The sequence below is a fragment of the Rhinoderma darwinii genome, chromosome 3 (assembly GCF_050947455.1).
Source record: "Rhinoderma darwinii isolate aRhiDar2 chromosome 3, aRhiDar2.hap1, whole genome shotgun sequence".
Classification (NCBI taxonomy): domain Eukaryota; kingdom Metazoa; phylum Chordata; class Amphibia; order Anura; family Rhinodermatidae; genus Rhinoderma; species Rhinoderma darwinii.
This window is the reverse complement of record NC_134689.1, coordinates 47,222,430-47,244,931: the sequence shown is the minus strand read 5'-3', so window position 1 is coordinate 47,244,931 and position 22,502 is coordinate 47,222,430. Positions and strand designations below refer to the sequence as shown.

The 22,502-nt window shown below is 41.2% G+C and overlaps 1 protein-coding gene across 2 annotated transcripts in view; it reads left to right on the top strand.

Moving 5' to 3' along the window:
• Nucleotides 1–22,037, top strand: part of SEC24A (SEC24 homolog A, COPII component) — a 129,931-nt gene extending 107,894 nt beyond the window's left edge. For both annotated transcript variants that reach the window (XM_075856331.1, XM_075856330.1), the window contains exons 21-23: nucleotides 6,773–6,865; nucleotides 9,143–9,246; nucleotides 19,933–22,037. In XM_075856331.1, the coding sequence (XP_075712446.1) occupies nucleotides 6,773–6,865; nucleotides 9,143–9,246; nucleotides 19,933–20,047 (312 nt within the window). In that variant the 3' untranslated portion in view covers nucleotides 20,048–22,037. The remainder of the gene's footprint in view (nucleotides 1–6,772; nucleotides 6,866–9,142; nucleotides 9,247–19,932) is intronic.
• Nucleotides 22,038–22,502: the final 465 nt, after the last annotated feature.

Sequence of the window (22,502 nt, the reverse complement as noted above, 5' to 3'; positions counted from 1 at the left end):
CTAGTCCTAGATTAGACAAAATTATTTCAGAGGCTACAGTTGGCCAGAGCACCCATCTTCCTCAAACGTGGGTCAGACAAACTACTCCGGGCCAAAAAGGCAGGTCCTCGCATTTGGTAATTTCGTGGGTTCAAGGCCAGTCGTCCAGGTCACAATCTCACCAGGATCGGAAGGCCAAACCTTCCTCCAAGGCTTGCCCTTCCTGGCAACCCTGCCCCCCACCTGCAAATACTGGAGCTGGCAAGGCCACTTCTGCCTAAAGGTGCGCCCTCACTCGATTCAGATCAGGTGCAGAGGCAGGCTACTGCACTTTAGGAAACCCTGGCTGTCTCACATTTGGGTGGCCTGGTCTGGGTTCAAGAAGAAGTATTCTTAGGATACAAATTCGAATTTGTCAACCTCCCTCAAGACCGTTTTCTTTCAGTCCGCTGTTCGACAGTCCCCCTCCAGGGCAGCTGCCTTCTTGTGTGAGCAATCGACTATGCTCCTTCGAGGAGCGATCATTCCGGTACCCTCAAACCACAAGTTCCGGGTTTTATATTCCAACCTTCTTGCCGTCCTTAAAAAAGGGCAGTTCGGTGGGGCCCATCCAGGACCTAAAGTGCCTCAACTCACGCACATGTTTGAGTTCGTAATTTTCATATGGCATCTCTCTGAACTGTCATTGCTTCCATGAGGTAGTGGGAATTTCTTGATTTGGTTGGTTTGTTAACGGCTCCGAGTCGTGCCTGTCTCTGTCCCAGCGGATTGTGTTCTCAGGGTTCGTTTTGGACACTCGTTCTGCAAAAGTTTTACTTCTTCCAGAGTGTCTATCGATTCTTCTGGACGGTTTTCATTCCTTGCAGACCGCCGTTCAGGCTTCACTCTGCCTGTGCATTGGGGTTTTCGGGACTATGGTGGCCTCCCTTTTGTGCAGTTCCACACTTTCCCTCCTCAATGGGTGATCCTCTCCCAGTGGAACCGATCCTTGGAGTCTCTGGATATGAAGTTCATCCTTTCCCTTGCAGTCTGTTGCTCGCTTCTGTGATGGATCACCTCCCCGACCATACCCTGGAGTTGTTTCTTCCTTCCACTGAACTCGCTGATCTTCTCCAAAGGTGCCAGTCTCAAGAGATGGGGGGGGGGGGGCACTTCTTGGAACCTCACGGCTCAAGGGCTGTGGTCTCAGAATCCTCCCCTCTCCTCAACCTTCTGGAATTGAAAGCCATTTTCCTGTACCTGCTGCACTAGACGTTGTACCCAGTCCAGGTTTCCTGACTGTGACAAACAGACAATGCCACGGCCGTGACTTGTCTAAATCACCAGGGCGGCACTCTCAGCGTGGCGGTGATGGTCGAGAAGCTTTTGGCCTGGGCAGAACCTCACATTCTGTTCTGATGGCAGTACACATTTCCAGGGTCGACCACTGGGTCACAGGCTATCTCAGATTAAATTTTTTTCATCCCTGGGACTGGTCTCTTACCTCTCTATACTGACCTCTCTAAGGGACCGCTCTTCCACCAGACTTTTTAAGGTCGCTACTTTTAACGGCCAGAATTCTTTCCTTTTTGAAGGGTGGCCTGGAACAAGGTTTGGCACTCGGCTCCCTGAAGGGCAAGGTGTCTGCACTTTCCATCTTGTTCGGTCACCCATTGGCATCTAAGGATGACGTCAAGACTTTTCTGCTGAGTGTGGCTCATGTGGTGCTCCCCCCTTATCTCAAGATCTCAATTTGGTTTTATACGTCTTACTATCCGCTACCTTTTGAACCCCTTTGCGAGACATCTCCCTTCGTTTTCCATCCTGGAAAGTGTTTTTTCTGGTTGCTGTGACCCCCATTCGCAGGGCCTCTGAGTTGGCGGCTCTTTCTTGCCATTATCCTTTTTCGGAGACTTCACCAAGACAAGGCGGTACTCCGCACAGTGCCTTCTTTATTGCCTAAAATTGTTTTGGCTTTCCACGTGAAAGAGGATATTATTTATCCGTCTTATTGTCCATCTCCCAGTCATCCGAGGGAGTTTTCCCTCCACAACCTGTATGTCGTCTGCGCCTTGTAGACTTGCCTTTCTGTCACTGCTTCCTGCCGGAGGGTCCCAGGAAGTGTTTGGCTGCATACAAGGCCACCGTTGCTCGCTGGATTCAAATGATTGTTCGTATTGGTTTTGGGGACAGATTCCCCCTTTTCGGGTCACGGCCCACTCTACCAGAGCGGTTTGAGCTTCTTGGGCTGTGCGCCATCAGGCCTTCAGTAGTGCAAAGCGGCCACGTGGTCTTTGTCAAGTTCTATCAGGTTTCACAGATGCCTGCAGACGCTTCCCTAGGTCACACGGTCTTGCAGGCATCTGTGAAATACCTGACTATGTCTTGTTCTGTTCCCACCCGTGAGGACTCCCAAGGATGGGCGATCAAGCTTTTGCTGCCACTCTACTGTCTTTTTGCTGCCCCATCACCTGTCACTGTGCTTTGAGTGCTGATCGGTGACCTCACTAGTCAGGATCTGTTTATTTTTATTTTTTTATTTCCCCTTAATACCACCCACGAGTCCCTGTTCCCTGCACAACTCTCTGCAACTTCCCTCAAGTTTTGATCAGTGACACATATTAATGACCTGCATCTTTGTGTTTTATTTTCCGCTAAGGGCCTGTTCACATCAGCGTTGCTTCCCGTTGAGGGGTTTCGTCTGAGCTTTCCGTCGGGGGAACCCCTCAACGGAAAGGCAAACGGAAACCTTAGCTTCTGTTTGCATCACCATTGATCTCAATGGTGATGGGTACTTTGCTAATGGTTTCCGTTTGTCACCGTTGTGAAAGGTTTGTTTTTTTTGACTGAATAAATAATGCAGTCGACTGCGCTATTGCTTCATCAAAGGTGCCCCAATACATCAGCTGAGATAAATCCCAGATCAGTGATCCGGTGTGGAACTCAACCCTCTGCAAATTATGAGCCTTAGATCCCTAAATTAAGTGGCAGCTCAGAAATTCAGTTTGAGATTGCAAGCCTCACATAAATGGACTTTAAATGGAACCTCTCACCAGCATTTCACCTATTATACTTTACTTATCCCTCACTGGCCGCTGCTATCAAAAGTTCATTTCCGTTATCCCCTCTCCTAAACTCCTCCTCCGACAGTAAATAACGGTCTGCAAACATTTTGCGCCTTTTATCGTAGTAATCTGGTGTCACATTGTACACACACATCAGTAGAAGACATCAATGCACAAGCGCAGGATTTTGTGTGCTGGGGAAGGTGTGGAGCTGTCTATCAAAAGAAAGGAGGCGGGGTAAACTCGGAAAGACTTGAGTAATGAAGATATGACTTTTCAAATGAAGATATGACTTTTCAAATGAAGATATGACTTTTCAAATGAAGATATGACTTTTCAAATGAAGATATGACTTTTCAAATGAAGATATGACTTTTCAAATGAAGATATGACTTTTCAAATGAAGATATGACTTTTCAAATGAAGATATGACTTTTCAAATGAAGATATGACTTTTCAAATGAAGATATGACTTTTCAAATGAAGATATGACTTTTCAAATGAAGATATGACTTTTCAAATGAAGATATGACTTTTCAAATGAAGATATGACTTTTCAAATGAAGATATGACTTTTCAAATGAAGATATGACTTTTCAAATGAAGATATGACTTTTATGCTCATTAGCATACGGTGTGGGAACACTAAAAAACGGAATACTAAAGCTACAGAGCCGACTAAGAAGACAATTCTCTGTTGTATAGAAATTATTTTTCACCCACTACCACCTTGTATTGCTGGTTTAATAGGTTAAATGCTGGTGACAGGTTCCCTTTCACCGATTCCCGACCGCTGGCTGTGTATTTACGGCCAGCGGTCAGGGTCCTTAAAACCCACGCCATAGACTATTTACGGCGCGGGTTTTATCTTGCTGCCCGAGCGATCGGGCAGCTGAATGTCGGGTTTCTGGCAGTCAGTCACTGCCGGGGACCCTTAGGAGAGAATGGAGAGAATAGAAGCAGCTTTCGCTGCGTCTATCTTCTCCGATCTCTTCTACAAAGCGCTCAATGAGCGCTGTGTATATGAATAGAGGCATGATCACCGGGTGCCGTTAGTGGCAGACTGCTGCTGGGTCTTACTAGACCGAGCATAGCCCTATTAGTGACAATAGTCACTATGAGAGGGCTGATTTCCCCTGTAACTGGGGCTGCTGTGCAGCCCCAGTTACAGTGGAAAAGCATGGTGTCAAAAAAAAAAAAAAAAAAAGTCCCCCAAAGGTCTTTTTTGACCTTTTTGAGGGACAGACCATGGTAATAAAAAAATAAAAGTAAAATAAAGTGCAAAACAAATTAATAATAAAAAAAAATCTTTCTCCCGCCAATCATTGTCGTAACGCTAGCCCTGAGCCAATTACCCTAAAATAGACATGTAATATATTAACATTTACGGTAGACAATGACTATCTCAAATAAAAGGTCTATTTTAGGGTAAAACTATGCTATTACCAGAACAATAATAGTAAAAAAATAAGCTTTTTTTTTTTTGTTTTTAGCCATTTTTTTCAAACTTTAAGCCTAAAAATTCTGAAATAGCATAAAAGATGTGTATAAAAATGATTAAAAAAAACACACAAACCTGCATTGTCTACGGAAAAAACAACGCAAAAATCAGGTCGCTAGCACAACAAATAAAGTTATAGCCTTTTAACAAACGAGTGCTAAAAAGGGCTAAACGGTATCTGGTCCTGAAGGATCAAAATAGCCCGGTCATGAACCGGTTAAGGTCCTTTTGTGAATTGAATGGTGGCCCTTTATTGTCCAGAACACCACATCATCATTTGCTAGACCCCTCAGATGGATCCCGGGGCCTTGTGCTGCATATGGGTCTAATAAAAAAGCCAAAGATCAGGCAATACTGGAGTACAGATATTTTGTGCAACACCACAATTTATTGAATGGCCATGACCCGGACACGCTTTTGATCAAACTTAGAGTTTTTGCATTAAAATAAAAATGCACAGTGCCCGCCCCGTGATGACCCCATATATTCTAAATCAGGCCAGTCGTATTAGCAGCAAGTTTGCTCAAGCATAAACCCACAAACATAGTCCCTGGTACATTTAAAGGGTGGCTTAAATTCCGCCAATATCCGCCCAATAAGATGGCAAGGTATGGATTTAAATGTACAAGCTGCGTGTACCTAAGAGTACACCCACAGGCTCCTAGGAGTTGGTGGAAAAATAGTGTGCGATTTGGTGCACCCACTGTTTTACCAGGGTTACCACCTCTACGCGGATAAGTTTTATACCAGCTTCCCACTATTTAAGTGCCTTTCTACTAGAAGTACTGCGGCACAGTGCGCATAAACAAGCGCCTGCCACAGGAAGTGAGATCATGTTGGTAGAATATAAGGGCAAGAGGAATGTCCTCATGTTGATCACAATATATGGCAATGGCATCACCCCTGTCCCTTTTACGAGGTACCACTACAGTGACCTCCAAGCCAGATTGCATCCTGGGCTATAATAAGTACATGGGAGGGGTTTATTCCTCAGATCAAGTGCTGAAGCCCTAAAGTGCCACGCGGAAAACAAGGGTGTGTTACAAAAAGCTGGCTGTGTACATGGTACAGAAGGCATTTTATAATGCTTACATGCTATACCAATGTGCAGGCCAGACAGGGACATTCCTTAATTTTATAGAGGTGGTTATCAAGGCACTACTATTTGGAAACCAGGAAGGTAAGGGTCCAAACACATCTACAGGAAGGGAGGGCGCCCACATTGTACATGGGCAACACTTTCACAGGATTGAAGGTCCGTAAAGGTGAAACACCTAAATGGTTAAGAAATTTCCGAATTGCTGTTTTAAATACTTTGAGGGTTCAGTTTTTAAAATAGGGTAATTTATAGGGGTTTCTAACATATAGACCCCTCCAAAGCCACTTCAGAACTGAATCGGTCCATAAAAAAAATAGGTTTTGGAAACTCTTGAAAATGTGGAGTAATTCTGCTAACTTTGTTTATAAGCCTCCTAACGTCTTAAAAAAATAAAAGGATGTTAAAAAAATGTTAACCTAAAGTACAGATATGGGAAATAGTAATATCACACAAATAGTTACTAATTAACCGCTGTCCTGCAAGCCGAGAAAATACAATTTCGAAAAATGGTTTCTACATCTTGGTGTTTTTCACATATATACAATGAGTGTATCGACCAAAATTGACTACTAACAGAAGTACAATAAGTCACGAGAAAACAATCTCAGAATCACTTGGATAAGTAAAAGTATTCCGAAGTTCTTACCACATAATGTGGCACTTCCGATTTGAAAAAAATGTGGCATTGTTAGTAGTTAATTGTTAGAAGTTAGTACTTCCTTAGCGGCTGATCCGCTTACCTACAGGGACTGTTATTCAAGTTTAGTACAAACCAATTAAAATATTTTTTTTTTCGAATTTTCCTTTTGAGGCCATAAGATGTATTTTTGTAATGTTATGAATTTAATATATTGCATTTTATGTTTGCTCATTTTTGCTCATCTGTGTTGGTAAATCTTTGCTGTGTTGCGGGCTAGTTTGGTGCATATGAAGACATTTCTAACTGTTTGCTTTTCATTGCGTTATTTAGAGGGCTTTCTGGTACTTTAACAACATTATTTATTTTTTTAAAAAGTAACCAATACCTGTAGTAATCGTATAGCAGGAGAATGATACAATGTGAAGTTCACTATTGGTTTATAATAAAATTAATGATTGAAATAATAGTTGTCTTCATCTCAATGTAATTCCGTTTCATTATCTACTCAGATTATGCTGCTGTGGGTGGGCCGCAACTGTGGACAGAACTTCTTCACTCAAGTTCTTGGAGTGTCTAACTACTCCGCATTATCTCAAGACATGGTAAGTTCCTAGGTGTTAAGGCTCATGCTTTATAGAGCACCTTGGTATTTTCTAGTACTGCATTTTTGGGGAACCTATAAAATAAAAAGCGTTTCTAGTGTCTATTTGTATGCTGTGTTGGATTTTGGTTATTGAAGTTCAGCATCTTTTAACCAGTTCAGGACCGGGCTATTTTGCGCCTTCAGGACCAGACACCGTTTAGCCCTTTTTAGCACGCGTTCGTTAAATGGCTATAACTTTTTTTTATTTGTTGGGCTAGCGACGTGATTTTTGCAATGTTTTTTTCGTAGACAATGCAGGTTTCTTTTTTTTTTTTTTTTTTTTATATTGTTTTTATACACATCCTTTTTGCTATTTTAGAATTTTTATTCTTAAAGTTTGAAAATAATAGTAAAAAAATAAGCTTTTTTTAATTTTCACCTATTTTGTTCTGGTAATACCATAGTTTTAAACAATTACTCCAAGTCCTGATTCAGTTGCGAACCCTCTATGACTGGGTGTACTACAAAGATACCAATCCGGAATCCGCTTTTAAACATTGGTATAACAGTGGTTTAGACCCTCAAACACACCGGAGCCCGCGATAACCGCACCAAAAACTCCTATTCTCAGGTACACAACAATGCCACTGTCCCCTACGCTAAAATTCCTCACTTGAAACCAACCCAAGGGTTGGTGGGGCTTTTCACAGTGGTGATTGTACCCCTGTTTTTAGAGAGTTATGAAATAAAGTTATATATTTTACTCATATATCACTTCAGTGAATTTACAAATTTTTCATATTTTGTGGGAGTGCAAATCATATGTATCGTTCAATACAGTGAATTAATAACATAGTTTTACCTTAAAATAGACCTTTTATTTGTGATCGTCATTGTCTACCGTAAATGTTAATATATTATATGTCTATATTAGGGTAATTGGGTCAGCGCTAGCGTTACAATAATGATTGGCGGGGGGGGGGCGTTTTGTTTTTTTGGGGTGGGTATTTTGTGTATTTATTATTAAAAAATATTTGCACTTTACTTGACACTTATTTTTTTATTACTACGGTCTGTCCCTCAAAGTTCAAAAAAGACCTTTGGGGAACTTTTATATATATTTTTTTCTTTCTTTTACACCATCTTTTCCACTGTAACTGCAGCTGCACAGCAGCCCCAGATACAGGGGAAATCAGCCCTCATATAGTGACAATCGTCACGAATAGGACTGTGCTGGGTCTAGTAAGACCCAGCAGCAGTCTGTCACTAACGGCACCCGGTGATCATGTGACCAGTCACATGATCACCGGGAGGAATAGAGACCGCGCCGCTGCTGCTGTCTCTATTCATATACACAGCGTTCATTGTGCGCTGTGTACAAGTGATCAGAGAAGACAGAAGCAGCGAAAGCTGCTTCTAATAATATAATAATCTTTATTTATATAGCGCCAACATATTACGCAGCACTTTACAATTTAGAGGGGACATGAAACAAACAATATCAGACATTACATAGTGACAAGGTTCATTTACAATTCAAACCTGGGGAGTGAGGACCCTGCTCGCAAGAGCTTACAATCTATGAGGACATAAGGGAGACACAAAGTGTAATAGTGTTTGTTCTGTACAATGGTCCGGCCATTTTTATACACATGCAGTGGTAACATAAAGCAGCATGAGCCGCTCACCAGCCAGTATCCGTGTATGACGGACATGAAGAGAAGGAGTGTGAGGGAATCTTATTCTGATGACTAATCTAAAAGGAGGGCCATGGAAAGGAGTCAGATTAGGGAATGTTATAGGCCTGTCTAAATAGATGTGTTTTCAGGGCACCCGACATTCAGCTGCCCGATCGCGCGGGCAGCAAGTTAAAACCCGAGCCGTAAAAAGTCTATGGCTCGGGTTTTAAGGACCCTGACCGCTGGCCGTAAAAACACAGCCAGCAGTCGGGAACCAGTTAAAACAGATGGATGAGTTTTATTTTCAATTTATACCCAGTTCAATCATTTTCATTTCCATTCTCTACTTTTGGATAATACTCATCTGGAAAAGCATGTAAGACTAACTTGTAAATGTAGAGAGCCTTCAGGAAGAAATACCAAATAAGCAATGCTAAAAATGTTACCAGGTTCAGAAGCGCACTCCGGTGTAAATGGGAAGTGTGCTCTGAAAGATCTACATATCGCTGCATGTTCCATATTTATTTATAAAAAAATCAGACTTTAGTTTTCGGTGAAAGTATAAATTCTGAAGGTGGGCAAAGCCTAATGATTGATTGTTTTCTGTTCTGAAACAGACCCAACTTCCTGAACTGGATACAGCAGAATCTACTAGCCTGATAGCTTTTATCTCTTGGCTTCGGGAGCAAAGACCTTTCTTCCCGACGTTACATGTAATCCGGTAAGTGACGAGTACATTATTGTGTTATACAGTAGTTTTAATTCATTACTCGCTTCCTTTATCTGGCTGTCCCTTTTTAACCCCTTCCCGACATTTGCCGTATGGGTACGCCATGGAAAGCTATGACTTCCCGCAAATTGCTGTATCCATACGCCAAATGCAGAAGGGGTTACAGTGTCAAAAATAAAAGTTACAAAGTAAAGATGGCTGCTGTTCATAACAGCAGGCCATCTTTACACGAGGGCTAGGGGGGGTGGCTCACCCGCCCCGCATCGGCGATAGCTGCAATTGGCCGGTCAATTCAGACCGGCTGTTTGCGACTTTTGCCAATCACTGTGCCACAGGGAACAGTGATATGGTGGTGATTGGTGCTGCCTAGGACGGCACCAATCCCTGCCATGTAGCGATGATGAGTTGGCAGTGATGCCACCCTCCCGATTGCTACGATTGGTCGGTCTGCACCGACCGACCAATCGCAGCCATGGCGGGTGTTTGAAACACCCTCCACTGGCTCTGCCCACCTCATTCCGGTTAGGAGCGGTGAGCAGAGCTGGTGTGACCGTCTGTGAAGCCATCTCACCGATTCTGAGGCCTTCTGTGCTGCGATCCGGCTGTGACGTCTTCATCCGACTGCTTCCTGCTGAAGAGTGAACAGTCCTCATCATCTGTGCTGCTGCTGATTTTATTTTATTTTTTCTAGCAGCAGCACTTGTTTTTTCCTAAACTTCTTATCACTGTCTCTCTCCCCCCCCCCCCCCCCCCATCCGCCCTCCCCCTCTTTCCCTTTTTACGTCCTGCGGTCGCTGAGTGCAGATCAGTGAACCGCCATCACTGACCGGCAATTTTTGGCACAGGACTTTATTTTATTTTTTTGTATTTTTGCACCTCCCTGTGTGCGCCCTGTGGCCACTGAGTGCTGATCAGTGACCGCCATCACTGATCAGCATCCGTGGTAATTTTTTTTGCCGCAAGATTTTTTTACTTTTTGGCCTTTTTTATTACTGCACCTATTTTTTTGCGTGCGCCCTGCGGCTACTGAGTGCTGCGTCTAATAATCAGCCTCAGTGGTAATTTGTTTACGCAGGTTTTTTTTTTGGCCTTCCTTTTTTTTTTTTACAGTTTTATAAAAAAAAAAAAAAAGTAGCATTAGAGTAGCGGACGTTTACTGACGTCTGTTTTGTCAAAAATATATATAGAGCAGAAGTTATAGCTATATATTTTTTATACAGTGAATAAATTTTAACTGAATTGTCCCAATCATCTCAAAGGGTCTACTCCGCTGAGGAGGCATACGCCATCCTGGCCTCTAACACTGAATCGGCCAGCGAAGGAGAAGAGGAAATTGCCCCATTCCTCTTGACCTCATCCAGTGATGAGGAACCCCCGCAAAGACGCCCCAGGACATCAGCTGAGGCAACCCCCCAAATGAGTGATACCCTGTGGAACCCACCCCCTGATAATTATGAGCCTCACATTCCAGATTTCACAGGGTGCTCAGGAATTCGATTTGAGACTGTAGGCCTTGCAGAAATTGACTATTTCAAGATCTTTTTCTCTGAGGATTTTGTTAATTTAATGGCGGCCCAAACAAATTTATATGCCCAACAATTTTTAGCCCAAAACCCCACGTCATCATTTGCTAGGTGGACCCCCATAGAGGCAGCAGAGATGATGACATTTTAGGGCCTTGTCCTACATATGGGCCTAGTAAAAAAAAAAACAGAGATTAGGCAATACTGGGGTGCGGACATTTTATACAGCACCCCATTATACCGCATGGCAATGACCCGGACACGTTTTGAAATTATTCTGAAATTTTTGCATTATAATGATAATGCACAGTGCCCGCCCCGTGATGACCTCACATACGACCGCCTATTCAAAATCAGGCCAATGATTGATTATTTCTGCACCAAATTTCAGGAAGTGTACACCCCAGAAAAGAACATAGAAATAGACGAGACCCTTGTACATTTTAAGGGGAGACTAAAATTCTGCCAATACCTGCCAAGCAAGAGGGCGAGGGGTATGGAATTAAAATGTACAAGCTGTGCGAGAGCAGCTCAGGGTACACCTACAGGTTTCGGGTTTATGAAGGGAAGGACACCAGGATAGAACCTCCAGAATGCCCCCCGGTCCTGGGAGTTAGTGGAAAAATAGTGTGGGACTTGGTGCACCCACTGCTGGACCAGGGTTATCACCTTTACGTGGATAACTTCTATACCAGCATCCCACTAGTTAAATGCCTCTCCACCAGAAGTACTGTAGCATGCAGCACCGTGCGCAAAAATCAGAGAGGCCTCTCTAAAAATCTGATTGGGCAACCCCTAAGAAAAGGAGAAAGCAGGGCACTACACAGCGATAACTTGTTGCTGGTCAAGTAGAAGGACAAGAGGGACGTCCTTATGTTGACCACAATACACGGTAGTGGCAGCACCACAATGACCCCTAAGCCCAAGACTGCATCCTCAGCTACAATAAGTACATGGGAGGGGTTGATCTCTGATCAAGTACTGAAGCCGTACAGTGCCATGCGTAAAACAAAGGTGTGGTACAAAAAGCTGGCCGTGCACATGGTACAGATGGCATTATATAACGCTTACGTGCTATACCAATGTGCAGGCCGGACAGGGACATTCCTTCAGTTTCCAGAAGCGGTTATCAAGGCCCTTGTATTTGGGAACCAGGAAGGGGAGGGCCCCAGTACTTCTAGATGAGATGGTCCACGTATTGTACCAGGGCAACACTTTCCTGGCGAAATCCCCTCCACTGGTAGAAAAGGAAGGAGCCAAAAAAGGTGTAAAGTGTGTTACAAAAGAGGGAGAAGACGAGACACAACTTATCATTGTGAAACCTGCCCCGACAAACCTGGCCTGTGCATAAAGGAGTGCTTCAAAGTTTATCACACATCCATGTTTTTTTAATTGATTTTTTTTTTTTTTTAAATGCTCACTATACCCCTGAATAAATTCCTTCAGGGGTGTAGTTTCCCACATGGAGTCACTCTTGGGGGGTTTCCACTGTTTTGACCACTCAGGAGCTTTGCAAATGTGACATGGCCACCGCAAACCATTCCAGTTACATTTGAACTCCAAATGGTGTTCTTTCCCTTCCGAGCCCTGCCGTGTGTCCAAACAGCCGTTTATGACCACATGTGGGGTACTGTTTTTTACTCGGGACAAACTGCTCTACAAATTTTGTGGTGCTTTTTCTCCTTTAGTCCTTGTGGGAATGAAAAAAATTAGCTAAACCTACGTTTTATTGGGAAAAATGTAGATTTTCATTTTCACGTCCTACTTCCAATAGTTTCTGCAAAAAACCTGTGGGGTCAAAATGCTCACTATACCCCTAGATAATTTCCTCAAGGGGTGTAGTTTCCAAAATGGGGTCACTTCTGGGGGGTTTCCACTGTTTTGTCCACTCAGGGGCTTTGCAAATGCGACATGGCCTCCGCAAACCATTCCTACTAAATTTGAGCTCCAAAAGCCAAATGGCGTTCCTTTCCTTCTAAGCCCTGCCGTGTGTCCAAACAGCAGTCTATGACCACATGTGGGGTACTATTTTATTCGGAACAAACTGCTCTACAAATTTTGTGGTGCTTTTTCTCCTTTAGTACTTGTGGGAATGAAAAAAAATTGGCTAAACCTACGTTTTATTGGGAAAAATGTAGATTTTCATTTTCATGTCCTACTTCCAATAATTTCTGTAAAAAACCTGTGGGGTCAAAATGCTCACTATACCACTAGATAATTTCCTCAAGGGGTATAGTTTCCAAAATGGGGTCACTTGTGGGGGGTTTCTACTGTTTTGGCACCGCAAGAGTCCTTCAAACCTGATATGTATATCATACATATATATATTCTAAGAAAAACAAGGCCCCAAAATCCGCTATGTGCTCCTTTGCTTCTGAGGCCGGTGCTTCAGTCCATAAGCGCACTAGAGCCACATGTGGGATATTTCTAAAAACTGCAGAATCTGGGCAATAAATATTGAGTTGCATTTTTCTGGTGAAACTTTGTGTTACAAAAAAAAATGGATTAAAAATTTATTTCTGCAAAAAAAAAACAATTTGTAAATTTCACCTCCTACATTGCTTTAATTCCTGTGAAACGTCTAAAGGGTTATAAAAAAAACTTTCTAAATGCGGTTTTGAATTCTTTGTGGGGTGCAGTTTTTAAAATGGGGTCACTTATTGGGGGTTTCTAATATATAAGGCCCTCAAAGCCACTTCAGCACTGAACTGCCCCCTGTAAAAATAGCCTTTTGAAATTTTCTTGAAAATGTGAGAAATTGCTGCTAAAGTTCTAAGCTGTGTAACGTCCTAGAAAAATAAAAGGATGTTCAAAAAACGATGCCAAACTAAAGTAGACATATGGGGATGTTAATTAGCAACAATTTTGGTATTTTTCACAATTAAATACTGAATGTATCGACCAAATTTTACCACGATCTTAAAGTCCAATGTGTCACGAGAAAACAATCTCAGAATCGCTTGGATAGGTAAAAGTATTCCAACGTTATTACCACATAAAGTGAAACATGTCAGATTTGAAAAATATGGCTAAAGAGGGAAGGGGTTAAATTGTTATCTTGGTGTAATGGTGTGAAATCTTTACCGCTCCCTGTTAGGTTGCTTTCACACAGTAATAATATGGCTGGGGAACTGCATACTTAGAGCCAAAAACTGAATTGGTTCTTTCATGCAAATCATTTCACATGATCGGATCCAATCCCATATATATATATTCGGCTCCCACTCTGAGCCATATTTAACTATCTTAAAGCTACCTTACGTGGCGTGCCAGAGTTTTGTTGTAGGTCCCGACGTAGGATTTATGAGAATGTATGTACTTGTTTTCTTTAAAAGCTTTTTCTATACTCCTCTTCAAAATCTACAGAACGTTTCCATTATTTGCAAGCAGGGATTTTTTTTGTTGTTTTGTTTTTTTTTTGGTTTTTTTTGTGTGTTTTGGTCAAGTAACAGAATTGATAAGGTTGAAAAAAGACACAGGGCCTTCAAGTCCAACCTATAATCCTACCATGTTAATCAAGGGGAAGGCAAAGCCCCATGAGGTTGATTCCTATTGCCTCATTATTGGAAAAATAAATCCCTGGATCAACAACCCATTTCCAGAATCTAGTACTCATAACTTGTAATATTATATTTTTCAAGAAAGGCATCAAGGCCCTTCTTGAACTTGTTCAAAGAATCAACCACCACAACATCCTGTGTCAGAGATCCACCCATTCCCTTAATTACCTTGGTCACCCTTCTTTGCACCCGTTCTAGTTCAGCCATGTCCCTCTTATACACAGGTGCCCAAAATTGTACACTGTATTCCAGTGTCGCACATTTTTTGGAAAAAAACAGCCATGTTTTTCTAATCTTGGATAAACTCCTTTACAATTAAAAAATTGCCTTTGTGCTGGTTATCTGATGGAGTGTGAATAAGGCTAGGGCTGCACGGCGACTTTGGCTGCAACAAAGATCATTGTGTCGCCCTGCCTGCATCGCAGGTAATGAAAGTCACTGCATTGCGGCCCGCATGTTGCAAAAAATCCAGCAGGTCTGGATTCCTTGAGTCGCGGTCGCAGCAACTCGCAGGTCGCAAAGCGACCGCGTAGGCTCATTACCTCATTAGTCCTAGCCTTAAACTGCCCTGCTGGCTATGGAAATGGGAAACTCTGTGGTTGCATGGTCTATTGTCTCGCAAGAAACACTGAAGATTTACATCTAGAATTTATTGTGCTGGGACTTGCTGTCATGTCCATGTCCTGTAGGGTTGACTATATTTCAAGCTCACTGAGCCATTTTACTTTAACCCCTTCCCGCACCTTGCCGTAAATGCACGTCAAGGTGTGCAGTAACTTTGTGCACCTTGACGTGCAGTTACGTCTGCACTTTCGCAGTTAAGCGCCGGGCCGCGCTACACCACAGTGGAGGTTAACTGTGCAGGGTGTCTGCCCATCGCCACTGATTTCGGCAGTTAACCCCTTGGATGCGGTGGTTGATTGTGATCGCCGCATTTAGAGCAGATCGTCAGCTCCCACATGAAATCATGGAGGCTGGCGATGGTAACTTGAAGCCAGATAATGGCTTCCGGGTTGCCATATACAGAAGCCTATGAGGACCAGCCGGAGGCTTCCTGTCAGAGTGACTGTCACGTCACAATGACAGAATACATTACACTACGTAGTGTAATGTATTCCAGCAGCGTTTAGAGCTGGAAGTCTCGTAGTCCCCTAGTGGGACAAGTAAAAAAAAGATAATAAAAATGTTTTATAAAAGTTTAAAAATAAAAATTATAAGTTACATAAACCAAAAATGCTTTTTTTTTACCTATAATAAGTCTTTTATTATAGCAAAAAAATGAACTTGTTAAAGAAAAGTACATATATTTGGTATCACCGTGTTCGTAACGACCCAAACTAGGAAACTATAATGTTATTTTTCCTGCCAGGTGAACACCGCAAAAAAAAAAAAAAAGAGTAAAAAACAACGCCAGAATCACTATTTTTTTTGGTCACCACCCCTCCCAAAATATACAATAAAAAGTGATCAAAAAGTCGCATGTACCTCAAGATAGTACCAATAAAAACTCCAACCCGTACCGCAAAAAAAAAAAGCCTTTACACAGCTTTTTTGACTGAAAATTAAAAAAAAGTTATGGCTCTCAGAATATCATTACACAAAATAAATTATTTTATTGCGTAAAAAACTATATACATATGGTATCGCTGTAAGGGTATGTTCACACGGCCTATTTACGGACGTAATTCGGGCGTTTTTGCCCCGAATTACGTCCGAAAATAGCGCCTCAATAGCGCTGACAAACATCTGCCCATTGAAAGCAATGGGCAGACGTTTGTCTGTTCACACGAGGCGTATATTTACGCGCCGCTGTCAAATGACGGCGCGTAAATAGACGCCCGCGTCAAAGAAGTGACCTGTCACTTCTTTGGCTGTAATTGGAGCCGTTATTCATTGACTCCAATGAATAGCAGCGCCAATTACGTCCGTAAAGGACGCGGCGTTCAAGCGCCTGCACATGCCGGTACGGCTGAAATTACGGGGATGTTTTCAGGCTGAAACATCCCCGTAATTTCAGCCGTAACGGACGCCCTCGTGTGAACATACCCTAATCGTATCGACCCGCAGAATAAAGTAAAATTATAATTTATAGCCTAGGGTGAACGCTGTAAAAAAAAGAATAAAAAAACATTGTCAGAATTGATTGTTTTTGGTCACCTTGTTTACCAAAATATGGAAAAAAAGGGAGCAAAAAAAACGCATGTACCCCAAAATGGTACGAATGAAAACTACAGATTGCCCTGCAACAAATAAGTCCTCACACAGCTATGTTGGAGAAAAAATGGAAAAGTTCTGGCTCCCAGAATATGAAGATGCAAAATGTGCAGTGTCCCAAAAGCGGATAAGATCGGGTGCCATTTATCAGTGCGACACCGGCCACACATCTGCGGATTATTATTTAATTACCCCATTATTAGGGTATACGGCGTTCACCCTGGGCTATAAATGACAATTTTACTATGCCCTTTATTATGCCCTGATGTACTCCGCACAGCTTACATATGCCCCCACATTATAAACTTTAATACAAGTAAAACCCCAAACAGAACAACTACCAAGCTAAATCTGCGCTCCAAATGCCGCTCCCTCCCTTCTCAGCCCTACATCGTGCTCAAACAGCAGTTTACGTCCACAGATATGGCAGCGCCATACCCAGGAGAACCAGATTTTAAAATTTTTAGGGATTTGTCTTCAGTGGCACAAATTGGGCATAACATATAGTGCACTAAAATGGCATATCAGTGAAAAATTGTAATTTTTCACTCTGCACCATCCGCTGCGCATTAACCACTTCGCGCATCATGACTTAATAGCATGTCGTGGTGTGGGGGGATCGTGGGCTCAGTGCGTGAGCCCGCTCCATACGTTGCGGGTGTCCGCTGTGTGTTATAACTGACACCCGGGGCAAACGGACAGGAACAGCGATCGTGCTGTTACAGGAGCCTGTAAAAATGACAATATACGGCAAAACATTAGTATTGCAGTGTATTGTACCAGCTATCTACTGACTGCTGGTTCAAGTCCCCTAGGGGGACTAATCAACTGTGTAAAAACAAAAGTAAATAGTTATTATTAGTGAAATTTTTTTTATCAATATTTAAAGTTAAAAAAAACAAACCTTTTCCGATTTTTTTATTTATTTATTTATTTTTTCTTTCCCTCTAAAGTAATGTAAAAAAATCCACAAAATTGGTATCGATGTCATAAAAACTATTACAATATACCATTATTTAACTCGCATGGTGAACGCAGTAAAAAAATAAAGAATTTTAAAACTGCAAAATTGCAGTTTTATGGTCACCTTGGCACTAACAAAATTTTTTATAAAAAGTGCTCAAAAAGTTGTAAGTACCAAAAAATGGTACCAATAAAAACTACAGCTAGTCCTGCAAAAAATAAGTCATCACACCACTCTATTGACGGAAAAATAAAAAAGTTATGGCTCTTGGAACGCGGGGAGGGAAAAACGCAAAAGCAAAAAATGGATCTGCCCGGAAAGGGTTAATTCACTTCTAATGAAATGATATTTATGCACATATGGGGTATTGCCGCACTCGGGAGAAATTGCTTTACAAATGTTGGGGTGCTTTTTCTCCTTTATTCCTTGCGAAATTCTGCAAAAGACCTGTGGGGTCTAAATGCTCACTATACCCCTAGATAGATTCCTTAAGTGGTTGGGGGGTTTCCACTGTTTTGGCCTCTCGGGGGCTTTGCAAATTCGACATGGCACCGGAAACCCATTTCATCTAAATTTGAGCTCCAAAAGCAAAATAGTGCTCTTTCCCTTCTAAGCCCCGCTGTGGGTCCAAACAGCAGTATAGTATCACATATGGCGTATTTCTGTAATTGGAAGAAATTGTTTTACAAATGATGGGGTGCTTTTTCTCCTTTATTCCTTGAAAAAAAGTAGATTTTCACCTTTACAGACTAATTCCAATTAATTCAGCAAAACGGCTGTGGGGTCAAAATGCTAACTTTACCCTTATAAAAATTCCTTGAGGGGTGTAGTTTCCAAAATGGGGTCACTATTGGGGGGTTTCCACTGTTTTGGTCCCTCCAGTGCATTGCAAACGCCACACGGCACTGAAAACTATTTCAGAAAAATCAGAAATCCAAAATCCAAATCTCTTCTGAGCCCTGCTGTGGGTCCAAACAGCAGTTCATTACCACATATGGGGTTTTGCTATAATCGGAAGAAATTGCTTTACATATGTTGGGGTGTTTTTTTCTCCTTTATTCCTTGTAAAAATTTCTAGATAAATTACTTGAGGGGTGTAGTTTCCAAAATGGGGTAATTTGGGGGATCTTTACTGTTTTGGCACCACAAGACCTCTTCAAACCTGACATGGTGCCTAAAATATATTCTAACAAAAGGAGGCCCCAAAATCCACTAGGTGCTTCTGAGGCCTGTATTTCAGTCCATTAGGGCACTAAGGCCACATGTGGGATATTTCACTAAATATTGAGTTGCATTTCTTGGGTAAAACCTTCTGTGGCACAGAAAAAAAAATGTATTACAAATAAATTTTGGTAAAAAAAAAATTTTTTACATTTCACCTCTACTTTGCTTTAATTCCTGTGAAACGCCTAAAGGGTTAACACTTTCTGAATGCTGTTTTGAATACTTTGAGGGGTGCCGTTTTAAAAATGAGGTGATTTTATAGGGACTTTTCTAATATATAAGGACCTCAAAGCCACTTCAGAACTGAACTGGTCCCTGAAAATATAGCCTTTTGAAGTTTTCTTGAAAATATGAGAAAATGCTGCTAAAGTTCTAAGCCTTGTAACGTCATGGAAAATAAAAGAATGTTCAAAAAACGATGCAAACATAAAGTAGACATATGGGAAATGTAAACTAGTAACTATTTTGTGTGGTATTACTATCGGTTTTACAAGCAGATACATTTAAATTTAGAAAAATGCTAATTTTTGCAAATTTTCTCTAAATCCTGGTATTTTTTACAAATAAATATTGAATTTAGCGACCAAATTATTTCACTAACAAAGTACAATATGTCACGAGAAAACAATCTCAATCACTTGGATAGGTAAAAGCATTCAAAAGTTATTACCACATAAAGTAACAGATGTCCGATTTGAAAAAAAATCGGCTTCGTCCTGAAGGCCAAAACGGGCTCCGTCCTGAAGGGGTTAATTACACCGTGGGCAGAACGCTGGCTTAGTAGTTAACACTACTGTCTTTTTAGCACTGGGGTCCTGGGTAGCAATCCAACAACACGAGCATGAAATTTGTATGACCTCCATGTTTGCGTGGGTTTCCCCTGCATACACCAGTTTCCTCCCACACCCCTAAAGCATAATGGTAGTTTTTATTGGCTTCATACGAAAAATGGCTCTAGTATTTGTGGTTGAAATATGAATACTGTGAGCCCCATTGGAGACAGAGACAGATGTGAGTGATCATCTTTGTAGCGTGCTGCGGAATATGTTGGTGCTATATATGCAACAGAAAATGGAAATAAATAATACAAAAATAAAATCGCTTTTGCCGTCAGTTGTGATGCACTTTAAAGATACATTTCTGGTGCAGTAACTGTAGTGTATACTGGCTAATTGTTGGTTTTTCTTCCCAGGGATGAGAGTCCTCTAAAGTCTACTTTCCTTCAAAACTTGATTGAAGACAGAACAGAGTCGGCCTTATCATACTATGAGTTTCTCCTCCATCTCCAGCAACAAGTTAACAAGTAAAACTTTCGCACAAAGCAAGTGTGCATGAGAATAAATCTATCCCAACAATATCACATACAATGGCCTGGAGCTACATCTGCATCGCTAAGGCTTAGGCCTCATGAAATAAGATGTGCATACACTGTGATTTCATCAATTATTATCTAGTGACCCTATATGGGTACAGATATGTGCAAGCACACAAGCTATTTTCAATGGTGTATAAGAAAAAAAGAATTCAGACATGCCTTTTGTACCTGGTATCTACCAGAAAATCTGCTCACTGCTTTCAGATAGGTGGTTACAGCCCTTATGCAGAAGCCCATATTGGCACCATATACGGTTTCAGCAATATTCAGGAGGTGAAAAGACATTTAAGAAAATAAAATCAGATCTTGCTATGGAAAACAGATTTTATTTTTTTGTAATTTTTTTTTTTTTGCTTTATTTTATTATTTTGCTGCTAGATTTTGAAATTTAACTAGCTAAAATACAAGTTGCTGCTATGACAGAAACTGCTTTGTACTCACATGTATATGTGTAAATGTTTTCAAAAATTGGCGGAACTTTACCTGTGTAGAAGATGATGTATTTACAGCAGGCCATAAAAGTGGTTTTCGTCTGCAGTCTTTATTTCCTTACTTTTACCCTTAATATTGTTTAAAAACATACAGGGATTGAAATGTAGTTTATGTAGCAAGCATTCATGTAAAGTATATGATCTTGAACACCTTAAAAGAGAACACTATGCTTAAAATCCATCTTTGGGAGGTAATTCTCTGGATTTTCAAACCATCCTAATCCTTAGAGTGGTATTTTCTCTCTCTTCACGCTCACATTGTCTTGAAAGGAAGTGACAAGGTTGCGTCAGCCCTGAGCGACTCTCTTACCGCTTGCTAAAAATTCTGAATCTCTGCAGATGGTTCTAGGAGGGTTTTGCAGATGTAAAATAGGTTATAATTTAGAGGGGAACATTCTGGCAAGGTCTGGTAACATAACATATGCTGTGAATATTAAAAGAAGTGCTTTGACAGGGAAGCCATTTGTATTTTAGCAATAGTTTGCATCTACGTTTTGCAGAGTAGGCAGTGATCAGGAGAGGATGCATATGTTTATTACACAGTGGACAAACTTAGTGCTAACAATTAACAATATATATGCAAGTGCATGTCCATTGCTACAATTTTGTTCCTCCTCTAGGACCAAAGGAAGTATTTGTGCATTCTGTGTTAATGACCTTGGTTGTCATGAAAGTAATCATAACATTGCGCTAAACATAAAAAATGCAGATGTGTGTGTGTGTGTGGGGTTTTGAAGAAGTGCTGCTGAAGAAAGCCTAGATTTGATAACCATGAACAAAAGGGAATTCCAGTATGTCCTTATTCAGTACTATTTAACTTTAGATTTGATTTAACAAATATAACCTTTAGAAATGCATTTGAAATATTAACCACACATTCATAAGTATTTTTAACTTTGAGAATTCCAACTAATGGCTCTCACCGCTAAATGTTTCCTTTTACAACGGCACAAGTTCTAAAGGTTGATGAACTATGTTTTTCTATGATAATAGGATTCGATCAACATGAACACGTTAAGGAATACAAAGCCATTTGGTTGCCCTTACCAATATCCATGTTACACATTGGGTGTATGGTACTAAATATTGGGGGTGGGGGGAACAATGCTTGAAAAAAACCTTTACATAAGTCTTATTCTTACTTGACATTGAGAAATTGACACAGAATTGCTACCACTTTGGCATTAGAGGACTAGACTTCTAACTTCTACTTGTCTGAACAGATTATACTACCTTGTAGGAGTCTTTTTCTACCGTCCTTGTCCTTTTTTTTTTTTTTTATTTGCCACAACTTTCTATATTATTGGTTAATTTATTGTAATGTGGAAAGGTAGAACAAAGATGTGTGATAAACTGATTTTGATTTTCCTCGTTTTAATAAAATGCACCTTTTATTCTGAATTTCATGTTAATAAAGTTTTTAAAGATCAATTAACTTTTCTATAGTTGTATGCATATGCATCATTTTAAGACAATAGACACAACCAGTTATCTGCCATTTATTTAATGTAACTCTCCATTCTGGGGACTGAGTCTTTCTGGGCCCCTGTGGCGTGGGGACATGGGAAAAAAAATGTACTCGCCCCCTTCTACAGAAAGTAGAGGACGGGTAGTCTGGTGAGTGATGTTACTAGCTGTGCCCACCTCTCTGTTAACAACTAGATACAGGCAAACACACAGCTGTAGTGAGTGTTTTGGACTACTGCCTTCTCCGTACAATGCAGGGAAGTGGTCGACGTTATTGCTGCCGTTTAAAGCAGGCTACTGTGATCCAACTGAGGAAAGAATGTTGGACCTGAATATAGCTACTCATCCCTGACATCATTTGCAAATGGATTGTAGCTTTAACTGATTTAAAGGTGTTGTCCACTATTAAATTCGTTTTATTAGCTTATT